Here is a 17310-nt window from a genome sequence, read left to right as displayed (position 1 = left end):
TTTCTATTTGGCAAAAATGTTCCACGAGATTTTGTTATACAAGGTGTAACCAGAACGCTAGCAAAAACTTAGCCTCAATAGCTCAACCGGTAAAGGAGTGGACTGAAAATCGAAAGGTCGACGGTTCAAACCCCGCCCGTTGCACTATTGTCGTACCTACTCCTAGCACAAGCTGGACGCTTAGTTGGAGAGGAAAGGGGAATATTAGTCATTTAACATGGCTTATATACTTTTAAAAAAAATGTTATACTACCTAAACACAATCCAATAAGCATTTGCCTCATTTTGTAGTTTTAGTGATTTTTCAAACCAGCAATGCAAAACTCGGGTCAATGCCCCGCCTACGACGCGGCATTGACTCCGAGTGACCTATTTGGGCAACGTTCGTTGATCTCTAGCGTCAGTCAGATGTTTTATTTGCAATAATATATCGTAAACTTTTACAAAATTATAGGATTTTTTTCGTGGTATCATATCAGTAATCATCAGTACTATCACCTGTCTTCGTTTTTGCCAGCGTTCTGGTGACACCCTATAAAAGGAACCTAAAGCTTAATTTGTGATAATCCGCCAAAAACGTAGGTACGTTGAATGTGTTCTAGAAGATTTGGGTGGTGTTGTGTGTTGGTTATACTGCTTGCTTATCCTGCTTCTTAGTAGTGGACGGGCGGGCGGTGCATACTGCATATTGCATAATATTGTAACATACAGATTTGTATGTTTTAGTTTTAGGTTACTTGTACATAGCATGGACTTCGGCAAAATTACGCCTGTTTCTATCCAGCTATTATCTTAACTATCAGTTAGTAGAACCAGAACAGCTGATCGTTCCAATTATAGCCTTCAGTAAGTACAAAGTATAGGGGTGGCAATATAGTGGTTAAGACATCGGCCAGCGGCCTCCTATTCGGGGGGTCAGGAGTTCGATCCCGGGCACGCACCTCTAGCTTTTTCGAGTTAGCAATTAAATATCCTTGCTTAAAGTTCAAAGAAAACATCGTAAGGAAATCTGCATGCCTAAGAGTTCTCTATAATGTTGCCAAAGTATGTTAAGTCCAGTGTTTGGTCAGTGTGGTGGACAGTGGCCCAAGTCCTTCTCATTCTGAGAGGAGACCAGTGCTCAGTAGTGAACCGGGGATGGGTTGATCATGATGATGATGATGATAGGCCTAAATTCTTCTTATGTCGACCGCGCAGGTGCATAGTATGATGGCAACTCTAGTTCCAAAAGCAGATTACGTCAGTCTACGTGACTAGATTCTAGAAGAGTCAATATCAGTATAATACCTAATATTTGTGTTACTTTTTAGGGTTCGGTAGCCAAATGGCAAAAAACGGAACCCTTATAGATTCGTCATGTCTGTCTGTCTGTCTGTCTGTCCGTCCGTATGTCACAGCCACTTTTTTCCGAAACTGTAATAGAGCTGTTGAAACTTGGTAAGTAGATGTATTTTGTGAACCGCATTAAGATTTTCACAGAAAAATATAAAAAAAACTCTTAGAACTGAAACTTAAATTTTTTTTTTATCATAACCCATGCGTGTGGGGATCTGTGGATAGGTCTTCAAAAATGATATTGAGGTTTCTAATATCATTTAATAAGAGAATGATAAAACTAAAAAAATATATGATGTAGGTACATTATCATGCAAACTTCCACCGAAAATTGGTTTGAACGAGATCTAGTAAGTAGTTTTTGATTTATCGTGCAAAATGTCGATAAAATACGATTGTAGTACGGAACCCTCAGTGCGCGAGTCTGATTCGCACTTGGCCGATTTTTTAGTTTGTATGAGATTTGGGACCGGAAATTCGACAAAAGTTCCACGGTTTCTAACCACTCTGCTATTACGACTATACCAAGCACCTTCGACATAAGTAATTATTATTTATGATTAGTAATAAAATATATTAAAGATAATTTTATTTCTCTTAAACATAAATCATATGCATTTAATTTTTAATTAAAAATTAATCATGTTTATTAGGAACCTTTCTGTGTCTTTAAAGTATAAAGCCATCAAATAGGCAGTTAACAGGAGGAAACTTTCTCTTAAATAATACTGTTGAAGATCATTATCAGTTGTTGAGATTATTTATCGTCTAAGGCGCAACGCACACCGGCAAAGTGATCTGGAGCCGTGGTGTGAGCATCCGCGCGGCGCCATTAAATATACTATGTATTAAAGGAAAAGGTGACTGACTGACGACGCACAGTTCAAACTATTTGACGGCTGGGGCTGGGATCGCAGCTGGCAGCATGTAAGCTAGTATGACGTAAACATCCGCTAAGAAAGGATTTTTGGAAATTCAGCCCCTAAGGAGTTAAAATAGGGGTTTGATATTTGTGTTGTCCACGCGGACGATGTCGCGGGCATAAAATATAAGCTAGTTCTTGATGATAACTCAAACTAGCCTTTAGTTTGGCATAAAGGTGCAGCGCGCGGTTTTGAGTCTCCTCCATTTTTCTGTTTTCAGTGAGCCAATTTCATTCATATTTGATACCTATGGGTATATCAATTTATTATATCAACGTGCTTGTAGCTGAAATTTAGTGCTTATATAAAAAGCTCGGTAAATCTAGTTATTCCATGCCGTCTGTATGATCTGGCCCTAAGTAATCTAGCATACCTACACAATGAACGGGATTAGCGAATTCTTGAATTGTGTAAAGACGTAATACAAGCACAGCTCTATTGTAGCAAATTGGATAATATAGGCAGGTACAAGATGTAGGTTTTTAATAAGCGCTTCTTACATCTCTTAGGATTTTATTTTATGACCTCTATATTATAAATCTCCAAGCATATTACACAGAGAACGCTATTCAACAGTCCTGTAGTGTAGATTGTGGTGGCAAATTAGTTTCCTCTAGCGCACAATTTGCACAGCGAAAATGTTACAATTGCAATCCTTCCCATCCTGCCGCGCTGGCTGTCTTGCTGATACATACATATACCTATACTTATATCACACAGTTTGTCAGGTTCTTTATAACGCAGTAGTGTAGGTGTCACAAAGAAGTTTTTTTTTTAGAAATTCCAACATGATCTTTTAAAATTGGCAATTGAAGTGTGATGTGCGCACAGCCCGCAAAGTTTTTAGAGCATGTTCATTTAATAAACTTTTTTTAACTGAATAGGCATGCACTTGAGTGCAATTACACCAATTAGGTACTTGGTGACGATGCAGCCTAAAGTGGCGTGCAGGTCATAGAGGCATAAATGCACTGCTTACCCCAGTTGTAATAGCTCAATGCATATTTTTTATTATGACCTGCCAGTAAACAGGCCTACCTAACTAATGCCTACCCTAGCTTCAAACCTTGTGCACGCCGCCTGCCTAAGGTGGAGCGCGCCTGCCTAGAAGGTTCCTATTCACTCTGCTATTGCAGGTCTTTACCTGGCAGGGAAAATTGAAGGCAAAACTTTTGAAAATACCTAGGTATGTCTTGAAGACTTTCTCTAGCTCAATCTCTTACACGAAATTGAAATACAAGTAACTATAACTAAGTAGGTATAGATAGTTAAATTAACCCAAGAGTTACCCTTACTTCTTTATATAAGTCCCTCGACGATACCCGCGACTTTGTCCCCATGGATTTAGGTTTTTAAAAATCTTATGGGTACTTTTCGATTTTCCAAGTCAAGATATCTCTGTACTATTACATTTCATCAAAAACAAAAAACCAAGACATTTATTAATATTATACTTTGCGATTAAACGGATGGCCCGTGAAAAGCTAGCAGACAGACAGACAGGCACACTTGCGCATTTATAATATTATGTACTGAGTATTAATGACTTGACCTCAAGGTCTAGAACAGCCGGTTGGCATGCTCCACGCGATTACAGGAAACCATAAGCGATAACCGATCTCTTATGTTGTGGCGTGGCGATTGCCATTAGCGAATCGGATAGCGAATCATGGTGCTATAAGATTATGTACCTATATGGCGTTAGTTACTGAAGATTGGATTGTTGTTGACAGAAGGATGTTATGCGAGACAGATGCGAGAACACTGCTTTAGTACCTATGTCTAGAAAGTCTATCATTATCACATAATGATAGACTTTCTAGACATAGGTACTAAATGAAAAGGGTCACAAGTCACGACCTTCAATAATGAGACACGTCTCAAAAAAGAAGAATGCTTCGCCGAAAAAGTCCTAGGACACCGATTTTCGGCCACGGCGACTAATCGCAGCGAAGACTAATTCAGGAGTGCTATAGTGCACAAATGTCTGCGCAAAACTTGGTGGTACAACACAGTGTACTCTCTGTTCCCTCACTTTCATAGAGATGGGAAGAAAATCCGATGCGTCTGGAGAGAGATCAGGCGCAGGCAGCAGGATCTTTACGTGCTCTACAGGATAACAGATCTAACGTTCCAACTCAACCAACTGTTACCAAGGATTTGTTGACAGAAAATCCCTACAGCTTTTAGGCTTGACTTGAGAATTAATCGAAGCCACTTGACCGAGGCATTTGGCAATACCTACAGGATAGATAATAGATATAAATAGGTATCCATGAATCATTTATTTGTGTACACAATTTCGTAGTTGTTTCTATGATAAAACGTGCAACCTACTACGTGTTTTGAAATGTTTAAATTGCAAAACTGAAACCATATTGAGTCGAGAATCAAATCTCTAGAGATCCCAAATACGGAGTGAGAAGTTGGCTCATATATCGGTCAAACCTGCTTGAATTTGGGTTCGTCAAGCATTTTAGAGTTCTGAATAATTAAGTAAGGTTTGCATTTGTATTTTATTAGTATCTAAGAAGTCATGATGATTTATTGTTTTTTACTTTTTAACAGAAATTCTTAAATAGTTTTTAATTAATTTTTTTAAGTTGGAATAGGAATTTCGTTTGCAAAATATGAGGACTACAGTTTGACTTTTGTTTTATATTTTAAGGTCACATATCATATGTATGAATAGTCGTCATGGTGCCTGCAAATTTTGTGTTCCAAAACATTTTTTATGGTCTCATCAAGAATTATTATTAGTATTTTTAAACCTATTCTCTAAGGTTCATACTGAGAGGGCTTTACATATGAGCTAATTCTTAAAATTTACATTCAGCCATTGTGTTTTAAAAAATAAAAATCATTTTTAAACACCAATTAATTTTTTCAGGTACGAAACTACCGAGTGAATTTTTGTAAAACAAACGCCGTTCTAACTAAATTATTAGCTATTCTAACTAAAATTTTATAAATAGGTATGTTGACAAAATTTAATAATACTTATAGGAACAATTTTTTGTACAATTTACTTTTCCACAGTCCACTTATATAGCTAGCGGAGCATATCTTTCTATACACAGTGGAACATAGGAAGTCAAATCGGTCAGTAGGAAACTGTGTGGCGGAAGTAGTGAACAATGACCGAATGAAAGCATTGCGTGTAAGCAACGCATGCGTGTAATTGACACTCGGATTATACTTAGTCGTAAAATGTTTAGTTTAGAACCGGTTCTGGATAAGTAATTAAGCGAATAGTTGTGGTACAGAATGTGATTTAATTTATCGTCCTAGTTGTAATCTTTCAACAGGCCATCAAGCTGAAAACTCGTCTACAGATTTTACAAAAACTTTTGAGCGTCTATTTGGACGTTGTGACACTATTAAATAAATAGTTTTCGAGTCGACCGGGGACCCAAGACCCTACCTTGGATAAAGAATTAGTTTAGCCATCTAAAGGGGCAATGCAGCCAGCATCTTGGGTAAGTACAATGCCTCGGTTTTAGATTTAAATTAATTCAATATAGATTTTGTATACTTAATTTGCTTTTTGTTTAAAGATTTAGAACAAAAAAGCATTATTGAATACACAATTGAAGTGGTTTTCAGAGAATAATTTGGCACATTAGCTACTGCAGTCATAATGAATGTTTTAATATGTTATTAAAGCACTCGTGTTTGCGTTCCGTTTAAGAATTCTTGACCTCTTTTATCCGTGTGTCCCATTTAAATTCTGTGAATGGACGGCGAATATAAATTTAAGATGGCCGTCAACAATTCCGAGAAGTAGAGTTTGTTTAAATCAAATCACATTAATATAATTGAAAAATTCTACCTTTTGGATTCTCAAAGGTCAGGTGAAAGGTCTGTTGGCAATTTGTTCAGGCCTAAAAAATTATAAAGGACGCAAACCTACTTATGATTTTTTTATATAAATTCAAATGTTTGTATCTACCTATATACCTAAATACTAGCTTATGCCTGCGACTTCATCCGCGTGGATTACACAAACTTCAAGCCTCTATTTCACCCCCTTAGGGGTTGAATTTTCAAAAATCCTTTCTTAGCGGATGCCTACGTCATAAAAGCTATCTGCTGTGCTTTTCCTTTTTTATATTTAGATTTGTGTCCCAAATCCAAGTTGACCAGTTGATGGTGGTTAGTTGTGGAACTAATAAAAAAAGGAAACTGCCTTAAAAAGAAACTTTATATAAACTTCTCAAAGAAAACGGCATATAAAAAAACGGGAACGGCGTAGTCAAAAACTTTACGTTATAGAATTACGAAAGCTTTAGTACAGTAGGCAGAATTGAAATCGAGTTAACTTTTAAAAGTTTTAAAACTATTACCCACACTACAGATCAAGAAAGAGATTTTAGAATCTGTGATAACAAAAGATTTTTAAGCTAAGTAACATTTCTTGCTGGTTCTTCTCGGTAGGACGGTACAATAAAATCAGTGGTAGATTATTTTGACGATTTTAAACCACTTGTAAAATTATGGTTTCCAATATTATATAACAGCTCCTATTCTATTTAACTTATTGATTTATTCCAGTTACTATTCGATAGTGGAAATAATGAAATTTGCAGATTAAGTTTCTATTTGCATTTCAATCCGCATTGCAGTAGATATCGGAATGACGCGAGGCGAACTATGACGGGAATTATTGTAATTAGTAACAAGAATGGTACCGGTAAACATCGGATTGAGCTGGTATGATGCGTAGGCCCGGTACTGGACGCTACAGCGCGGCGTCAATAATTAGACATCAGCTAACTTCGTCTTCCTAAGGGTCCTTCATGTGACGCTTGGAGATGGCGTTGGAACGAATGGGTTGTTGGAATTGGTTAGCCCGTACGCCCCCGAGATCGTGGCGTGATGTTAGATAATGGTTTACCGATTGGTATTGCAGTTATTATTTTATAACAATTAATAATCGATTCCTACCAAATTCCTAGTTCCCATACATAAAATCCACCACCATGTTACTCATATTATTCGTCGGCTTCTGTCGTATGCGCTCGGTTGTCACTCGTCTACCGCGCCGCTGGGCGTCAGCCAACCCATTCCCGTCGTTGGGAGTTTAATTTTGGAACGCTATTTTTTCTGAACGGTTAGAAGACACGTCCGGCGAGGTGAACAATCTCTTTCCGCTGTGCATTGAAAAAAAATGGACTCGGATAAGACAAAATGTTTTTTTTCTTTTGTCTTGTGCCAAAAAAGTTGCTACCAACAAGTAGGTACCTACCTATAAAGCCACAGCTCTTCCTAACGCCATCCTATTACCTTAATCCTAATAAAATAATGTGAAAGTTTGGATGTTTGTTACTCCTTCACGTGGAACCCCTCAATGACTGGAATGATTTGGCTGAAGTTTGGAATAGATTATACTTTGAATTATTAACACAGTCATAATATGCTTCTTTTTACACAGGAAAATTAAAGAGCTCCCGCGGGATTTTCAACAACTTATATATCCACACGGACGAAGTCACGGGCATTATCTAGTGTTTGCATGAAAAGTAAAATTAACCTGATCCTGACGCCATTTGCGTAAAAAAATTGTAACAATGGCAGAAATAGGCAAAGACCGAGAATCATAGTCTCGAGTTTCGACAGTCGTTACTAATTTAAAAGTCATCATCATCATCAATCGTTCTTAAGGAATCATCGCTTTTAGGTCCCTACTATATACCTATTGCATTTTATTAAGGAAAGTCTAACTACAATAAACCCTACTACATAAAATACTTAGCTAGGTATAAGGTCACTAAGTAATTCTTGCAAGTGATCTTATTTACGTAGAATTGACCTGGTCTGTGTGATTTAATATGTGTCACATTTCAATAAGGAAAGCTTAAATAAAGCAGTCCATGCAAGGATTTACAATGTAGCTCAGTTCGTGACCCGAATATATCAAATCATATCCTGTTTAACGCTACTTGTAATTCTAAACGAGTAAAACACACTGTTATACTCGAAAATGTGTGTCAATGGCCCCTGCAATGGAAGTAACTACATGACAAATAAGATGCTCCCGTCCTCTCAAACTCTACATACCTAACGTAAATCTCAGAGTCACTCAGCGGGCGATGGAGAGAGCGATGCTTGGAGTGCTCAACTCCAAGCATAGCTACGTGATCAAAACAGAAATGAGGAGAGCCGTAGGAGAACTAGAGTAACCGACATAGCTCAACGGGTTGCGAAGCTGAAGTGGCAATGGGCAGGGCATCTTTGAGAACATTACGGAGAACATGCAGGTTTTCTCACGATGTTTTCCTTCACCATTAAAGCAAGTGATTAAACTCCAAAAACTTAGAGGGACGTGACCCGGACCGAACCCCCGACCTAGGTAGGAGACGAAAGTCTTAACTACTAGGCCATCATGGTTCTATCAGGAAAATAGTAGTCCATTATTAAAGGGCCACCAAAGTTGTGGCCTCAATGCTCCGTCAGGTTTTAATCCATGACGTGATGTGTGATATGTACCAACTTGACTAAATACGATTATGTACAAGGTTTTAGTGAATGACGGCATAAATCATTGCGTTGACGCATCGCTGAACAAGTCAAGCGCAGTGAGCGAAGTAAAAATTTATTCTTAGCCTTTACGACATTTCCGAACATATATTTACGGTAGAGTTAACAACGTACAAGATTATAGAGAAACTGTATGTAGGTACATGCTAAAGGCATGCACGCTTTCGTAATCTGTGGCGAGTTATGACTCGCTGCTAAGATTTTAGAGTCTGAGACTAAGGCAACGCCCTATGAATATTTACTTTGACTATCAATAGAACTAGTATTCATTAATCTTCGGCTTTGATCTCTATTTATAATCAAAACAAAACTTTAAGTACAGAATTTTATAAAATTTTAAGTGGGACTAAGCGTTTATAACAAACACGGTTAGTGATATATTTATGGTTTCGCAATTGTTTTATTTATAGATACATCCGTACATTCCTTTAAACATTAGTTGAACGGAACTGAAAACTTAAAGTTCCGAAGAAATTCGATCAGCTTTAGCAGAAACTTTTAACAATTTGACTAAATTCCAAGACGGCAGTAGCAAGCTCAGACTTATGTAGCCGATTGTAATAGTCTTTGATTGCCCCAAGTCAATTTCCTTTAACATCGCGTGTTTGTAACGACATCAATTGAAAATGTTCGTAATTTTCATTTCGAAGCGAATTAGTTAACACCGGCCCGCTATGTCGCTTATGTAAGATTTGACACAAACAAGATAATTGTTGCAATTGGAACGAGAATGCTGGTGCCAAGAAGTACGTACTACACCGGAACAGTATTGTTATTTAAAGTTTTGATGAATATCTGAGATTATTATAAAATGCACTCAGATAAACGATAAGTGACGGCTGATATGATTTGCACTACACGAAATACTTACTAAAAGTATTGATAAAACTTGTAACGTACTGCATATTGATAAGAGCAAATATTGAGTTACTTACCGCCCCACTTTTACTGATCTCGCAAGCCGATTGCAGAGCCAATTGATATGAAAAAAACAAATTCCACGTATTTGGGTCAAACAAAATGATTTTCTTTTGAATAGTGCAGTCCATCCGAGATGCCTTCTAGGATATGATCGCGAATTGATCCGGGAAACGTAATCTTCTAAAAATAAATATGAAGGTGCGAGTATAATATTATAGTTATGAGCCCGGAAAAGTTTGATTCATATTCTATGCTCCTGAAATAAGCATAATATTCGATTTACCTATCGAAGATTATGTAAATGATAAAAGAGCGTGGATTTGACCTACAACTCGCTCCAGCAATGCACGAAACTGCAATTAAACGGCATAATATTGTAAGTAATATTAATGCAATTACACGGCGTAATATTGAAAGTATATGAAATCTTTGAAAAGAGCAACCGCCGAGTTTTTTGCTGGTTCTTCTCGGTAAGAAAGGCATTCCGAATCAGTGGTAGATGAATTTGATGATTCAAAAGTACTTGTAAAAGTTTAATTGAAAAAATAATTCTATTCTATTCTTTTGCTCTCAACGTACCTCCTCTCTGAATACTATGGCACGACCTTAGTTAGGAATTCCGATTTCTACTCTGCCATCAAAACATTCTGAACTCTGAACGTTAATTCACCCGATAACTGCCAATTGATCATTAAAACTTTACTTATCGTCATCGTTTGAGTTGAAATTTAGAGCTTCGGTGTTTTACAACTGAGCATTTTATTAATCATGTTATTAACTTATGATAAGAATCAACTTTCAGTCACAACAGCTTATTATGTGTTACCAATTAAGCAGCATTGTATTGCTGATTTGCGGCAAAAATTAACAATAATAATCAATCTATATCTGTATTTATATCTTTGTCAATAAAAAACAGAAAATAACAAGTAACAACACTGCTGTATCTTATCTACAGATTACAGATCTAAGATTGATTATTGATTTTGGCCATTGCTGTGTCATCATGTCTATTTCAATAGGAACTAAGGAAAGTTTATGTCGTTATTAAGTAAGCATTAATAATACATCGTGCTAATATTCATTCGTTTCGATCACATTGTTAATTTATTTCATTTTCATAATGCTTTCACTATAGTATATTATTGTTTTAATTATATTCCCTATTTGCTTTTTATAATTATTTAAGTTTATGTACAGTCTCGGTTACCAAATTGATTGGTTAACACGTTTGAGTCGTGATGAGCAATTGTTCGGAAAACCGCAACCACATAATGCTGCAAGATGTTTACTCAACTTCTCAATATTAATTACTTACGAATCCAATATAGTAACATGCGTAACATAAATTTTGAAATTAATTTAAATAAAGTTGTAGCGATGTTTCTTTAAGAAGAGAATTCATTCTTACCTAGATCTATGATTCCATAAAGGAACGAACAGTTAGGTACTGATATTTCAGGGATCGTGTATGTACGTATGTGAGGAGTGTGCTGTGTATGTATGTGGGACTCTTTATTCCACCACACCTTCTAAGTGTCTGAACAGATTTGGATGTATGGGGTATCATTAGGGTAGAATCCTTACATCATGAGACACTGTTATATATATTTTTTTATTTAATATGGCGGCTGTATGGCACCATTTTAAATTTTTACTTTTTAGTTCGCTTTATAGCAGGACAGTTGTGTTTTTGATTTTTTAAACTACGACTTTTTAACTTTTGATTTCGACTAAGTACCTAGATTATGTAGCGCGATATAAAATTTTCCACGAATTTCAAATGGTACACTAACCCCAAACAAAATTACTATAATTGTACCAATTATACTAATTACGATAATCAAAAAATTGCTCGCATGACCGTCCGGATTACTTTGAACTTCATCACTGAAAAATAATTTCTTGTAAATACAATACAAAGCTTTTCCACGTTCCGTGTTTTTGTAGGGATTGTCTCGAATTTCTTTTCTCAAGCGTAGAGCTCCTTAAGGGCAACAAAAAGTCCTGAAGTGACCTTAATTAAAACTGTTATGAAATAACAGAAAAGATTACAAAATTACTCATGATTTGGTACAATAGCAAATTGTAAATGCAATAGCTATTGTTACAACTTATAGAAATGCAAACAATCTTTTAAAACATTGATGATTAGGTATGTTTTCAAAATTCGCATTGCTCACGTTGATTCTAGAAGGTGGCAAAATGTAAGCGTGCCAAATTGGAGTATCCCTTGGGGATGAATCTCGGCATTCGTAATCGAGGAAGATCTGTAGTATAGTTGGAATCGTCTCTACTCCCTTGGCAACAATAACGACGGCGGCGGCTGTGAGTGTTTAAGCTAGAGACAATTAGGTAATAAAAATATCCATGCTTTTAATTTGGATTCTTCTTCTACATAAATCTCTTGGCAGAGTAATGGTTATCACAAAGCGACGTCCTTATGCTACGAGTTTTATGGAACGAACTTCGTACCAACGCGTCTCTATACTCCAAGAACTCGGCATTAAACAACGTAGGTATCTATGTCGGCGTTAGTGCAGAGTCGCATATTAAAATTCTTCGGACACGTCTTCCAGCATGAGATGAGATTCCATCGAGTATCTTGCCATGCAGGGCAAAGTGGAGAGCACTAGAGAGTGCGGCGGTCCACATGGGTATCAATATTTTTCAATGGTTATAATATCGATGACTGAGGTTTATACGAATGATAATGCACATTCAATCTCAAGACAAGAAAACTATTATTTACTGTAGAGAATTTTACATGGGACTCCAATGCAAATATCTCGTTTTACGAGTGCAACGCCTTGTGTTCTTTGACTGATGAATTCAACAGATGCCCAGCGAAGGAACCTCATGGTATGGTAAGTGTGGCTTTCGGTTTAATTTCTAGAATCTCCCTTTTAACCTAATCCACAGACTTAAGTATATAGTAAAAGATGTGAGTTTCATCGGGTTCAACGGGCAGCGTATTGGCAATTTGTCAAAAATGCCGCGAATCACCGCGATCTACTAACCACATGGCGTACCAAGCCCTAAAACAAGCTATTTGTAACCAGCTACACGCATATTTATTTCTCAGTACATAAACGAAAATAATAATACCAAGAGTCACATAATTTATTAAATTGTCGAGTCTATTGACTAACTGTGGTACGAAATCCGGATATTGATCTTGTTCTTCCTGAATAGTCTGATCTGCAGAGATATATTTTGTCTGTAAAGTTTTAGAGTTACAATCTTCAATTTAAGTACATATAACTAAATATATCTAGCGTATTTTATTTTACACCATTACAACATCGCTTAGCATCACCGTCAAGATTCTGGAAAGGTGGAAGCCTGTAGTGCTGTTAATTTATGTGCATATAATATCTTTGTTCTAGGTTTCGACGTATAACATTCCTTCGTAACGCCCGTGACCATGACAAGTCATTGTTTATCAAAACACAAATACTCACGAGAGTTTGTTATGTCCAGCGCTTGTGTTATTTTATAGCTGATGTCATTGAGTAGCTAGACAGTTGAATGTTGATGCTGCAAACTTACATAGTATATTCATGAGTAGGTACCTACATCTCTGTCCATAAGTCTATTTCAATTTTCGCCCGTGTGAGGCTGAATGACGACATAACAAACAGTCGAATTAATATTTACTTTGGGGCACACACGCAACGTTAGGTACAAATGTTTTGAACTTCACATTCCTAATACTGGCAAACTTAAAACATTACGGCTTAAACCACTGAGTTTGAAACTATCGAAACTTACCTGGGCTCTATTAATGACGTCATGCGGTCCTCGCCATGTGGTAGCTGCTGGCGATTTTCTCTTGGCTAACTCTAACGTAGCTTCACTTGGACATCGTTCAAACATTAGGACACGTTCAGCCACAGAACCACGCGTAAGGAACGGCCTCACAGGCGCTGTACCCTGTGCCGAGGCGGTCTCCCCAATGGCCCCAGCGCTGGAAGCACGACGAGCTCGAGCTTCAAATTTTGACCTGGCTTCAGTGACATGTGACCCGAAAGACGCTCTTCTTTCTCCACTCGCTCCAGCAGCCGGCTTCCTTGCTCCTGTGTCCAACCGATCCTGATATCGACTTTTTGCGTAATCCACGAGCGATATAGGAGGAACTACATCAGGTCTTTCTGAAGGACGTTCTGCGACAACCCCGCCTGTACGCAAAGCTCGCAAAAGTCTTTCTTCTTCCCGAGCGACTTCCAGTCGCATTGCTGCGTTATCCGGCCGTCTCATATTGGAACCAGATCCAGTCCCGTTTCGTTCCGGTACCAAGTCTGGAGGCAACATAACTTCTACTGCTTCGCTTTCGAGACTCAGGCGTACGTCTCGCCTAGGCTCGGGCCTCTGCTCCGTGCGAAGCTCGGGACGTTCCCGGATCTCTGGCCGCTCTCTGCGAAGCTCTGGCCGCTGCTTTATTTCAGGTTTGGGTTCCGGTTTAGGTTTAGTCCGTAGGCTCTCGGCCAACTTAAGGCCGGGCGTGGGCCTGCATGACAATATTTCTGTGGGTGCAAGGCCTCGCGCTTTCCAAGTCTGATATATGGCTTCCGCATGATCCGAAATCTGTTTGGCGATCGCGGCGATGTCCTCCTCGCCGGTGTCGATCTCCCGGCGGGCCGTGGCTGCCATGGCCGGGCCTTCGCGAGCACTGCTGCACTACTGCAGGGGAGGCCCCGCGAGCTCCATCAAACACTGTAAACACAAACACAATAGGGCGCACTGATTCCGATCTGGCACAAAAACTGCACTAGCTACGTTCACAATTCGCAACAGAACGCGGAACAGCTGTTAGTCGGGCGCGCGTGGGGAGTAAACAAAGGCGGCTGGAGTGTCGAAAGTGTCGCGGTCGGCGGCGAGACTCGATCAAAGCCACGAGATACAGCACTCGCCGGCGGCGGATCCGCGCGCGGACTGCAGCGGCGGCCGGGAGGACGGCGGACGGCGCGGAGGAGTGAGGACCGCGCCGGCCCCGCGCCGCTCCCTCCGACGCGCGACGCCCGTCGACTTGCTCCCGTCCCAGCACATGTCTGATGTCCTCCTTGCTCACTCGGTTAGCACCTGATGAAACTACAACAGCAACTATTACTTGGTCTAGCTTTTAGTGCTAAATCTGAGTTTAAAAAAAAACTAAACTTAAAATATTGCAATATTATAGGCACATATCAGTCGCGTAGACAAAAATACCTAGGTACAAAATTACTTGTTCATTTTATGACCTAAGTAAAAATTGCATTCTGTCCCAGCTGTATTCAATGTCGTGGTAGAGCGATAGGTAAGTATGCCAACGACAACGGGATCTTATTACTAAGCCAGTCCGTCCATCCGTCTGTCTATTAGTGAGCTGTAATCTCGTCAACGTAACAGAAGAGTTGATCACAGAATGTGTATTTCTATTGCCGCTATTTCAAAATTCCAAATGGCCGCTATGAAAACTTTAAAAATATAGTTACCTAGTTACTTAAGTACGGAATCCTGCGTGTGTACCTACTTGACCGAAGTTTAGGGTTCTGTACCTCAAAAGGAAAAACGGAACCCTTATAGGATCACTTAGTTGTCTGTCTGTCTGTCTGTCTGTCTGTCTGTCTGTCTGTCTGTCTGTCTGTCTGTCTGTCTGTCTGTCTGTCTGTCTGTCTGTCTGTCTGTCCGTCCGTCCGTCCGTCCGTCTGTCTGTCAAGAAACCTACAGGGTACTTCCCGTTGACCTAGAATCATGAAATTTGGCAGGTAGGTAGATCTTATAGCTGACATTTGGGGAAAAATCTGAAAACCGTGAATTTGATCACCGACCGGTTAGATCACACAAATAAAATTAAATTGTGGTCATGAACTAATAATTAGTATTTTTAACTTTCGAAGTGAGTGACTATATCAAGTGGGGTATCATATGAAAGGTCTTCACCTGTACATTCTAAAACCGATTTTTATTTATTTTTATGCATCATAGTGTTTGAATTATCGTGCAAAATGTCGAAAAAAAACGACTGTAGTACGGAACCCTTATTGCGCGAGCCTGACTCGCACTTGGCCGGTTTTTTTTAGTTTATTACTTCATTTCATACAGCACTATTTATATTCTGTGTTCATTAGACATGTGTCCGCTATAGCTTAACTTAACTGAAAACCGCTGCCGTGCCTATATCGTACCGTAGCGTTATTGTCGTAGCTAGCAACGGTTTTCAGTTATCATCTATGACGAACCACCTGACAACGCAACACTGCCAACTGGCAACTGACAATGCATTGTTTGGTTTTTTGGTAACTAGAAACGCAATAATTATGCCTTCTCTTTCTTTCTTTCACTGAAAGCTGAGAAGGAGCGGTTATTGGCTACCGGTTTAGTAACTAAGAACTTGGTAAACCAAAGCCGACCTTATCTCTATTACGCTAAGGCTTAACTGTACAAGTACTTGTCCATTACACTTTGATCTATCATTCTAAATACAGTTAGCCTTAGAGTAATAGAGATAAGGTCCTCTTTGGTTTATCAATCTTCATGAAATGTTTTTGGTTAACTGGACTGTGGCAAACTATTCCTGCAGGCGTCCACTATAGTTTGACCTATGTCAATGATCAAATTAAACTTTACTGCTATGAACTTAAGGTTGTGGTTACTTCACGATATTCATGAAAGTAAAATTGGTTTTATTTTAGTGAATATGCGGGCGCTAGCTATACAGACGGTATTGATACGGCAGCTAGCTTAGTTACTACTACGTAAACCGCTGCGCGTTGCGCATATTAAATTAGTTGAAACACAACTCTGATACCGATATTCGGCAACGGTTAACAATATCGGTATTGAAACTAAGTAACTGTTGATTAACCGTTGCCGTAAATAGCCAATAACGCCCATCTTTAGTGTTCATAGTACTTCTACATACGTCGCGTCGTTCGACGCACAGCGCGTGCCGGCAGTCGACACTCGATGAACGTTGGATGAGACGGACTCTACAAATAGCGCGCTGTTTATTTACGCTCCCCTAGTTTTTTAGCCATTTCCCCGCGCGCCGTACGCCTAAAACTCGCCTTTTCAAATACTGACAATGGATCGCCTTTTATCTCTTTTTCAAATACTGAAAATGAATCTGCTATTTTGTACGTTACGCCTGACTATTGTGTAAATTATATGTAGGTACCCTACTCGTATACTTTATTTCGCAAGCAGGAACCCGTGAAAGATGCAGCGGAATTTCTTCACGACTTTTTTTGCTCTTTGAATAAGTCTCTGATGATCAATCGGGCACAATATCGTGTAAAAAGGTACCCACATTGAATAAAAAAATAAGTAACGTCTAGCGGCTCTGGGATCTTGGACCAAAAGAATTGGCCCAGATAGAGTAAAAGTTAATTTAAAGATCATAATTTTAAATTTCATTTTCCAACGCAAAATCCAACTCGTAACTCTAATATTGAATAATTAAAAATTAAAGCTAGTGTTTGTATTTTCACTTGAAAATAAACTGATATTACGTTGCTTAAATATTCATCCCTAAGTGAATGATCGGATTATCTTAATAAACGAATGAACGCAGAATAGGTAACTATATTAATTTAAACTAAGTATAAGT

At 38.6% G+C, this 17310-nt stretch overlaps 1 protein-coding gene across 2 annotated transcripts in view; it reads right to left on the bottom strand.

The window, feature by feature from the left end:
• LOC117997241 (serine/threonine-protein phosphatase 2A regulatory subunit B'' subunit delta) overlaps positions 1-14667 on the bottom strand; it is a 132054-nt gene extending 117387 nt beyond the window's left edge. Inside the window, exon 1 of one of the 2 annotated variants that reach the window (XM_069509770.1) lies at positions 13494-14667. In XM_069509770.1, the coding sequence (XP_069365871.1) occupies positions 13494-14372 (879 nt within the window). In that variant the 5' untranslated portion in view covers positions 14373-14667. The remainder of the gene's footprint in view (positions 1-13493) is intronic. The other variant, XM_034985480.2, reaches the window with a different exon arrangement.
• Between the last annotated feature and the right edge of the window lie 2643 nt (positions 14668-17310).

The sequence above is a fragment of the Maniola hyperantus genome, chromosome 4, assembly GCF_902806685.2.
Source record: "Maniola hyperantus chromosome 4, iAphHyp1.2, whole genome shotgun sequence".
Classification (NCBI taxonomy): Eukaryota; Metazoa; Arthropoda; class Insecta; order Lepidoptera; family Nymphalidae; genus Maniola; species Maniola hyperantus.
This window is presented reverse-complemented; position numbering and strand designations above follow the sequence as displayed.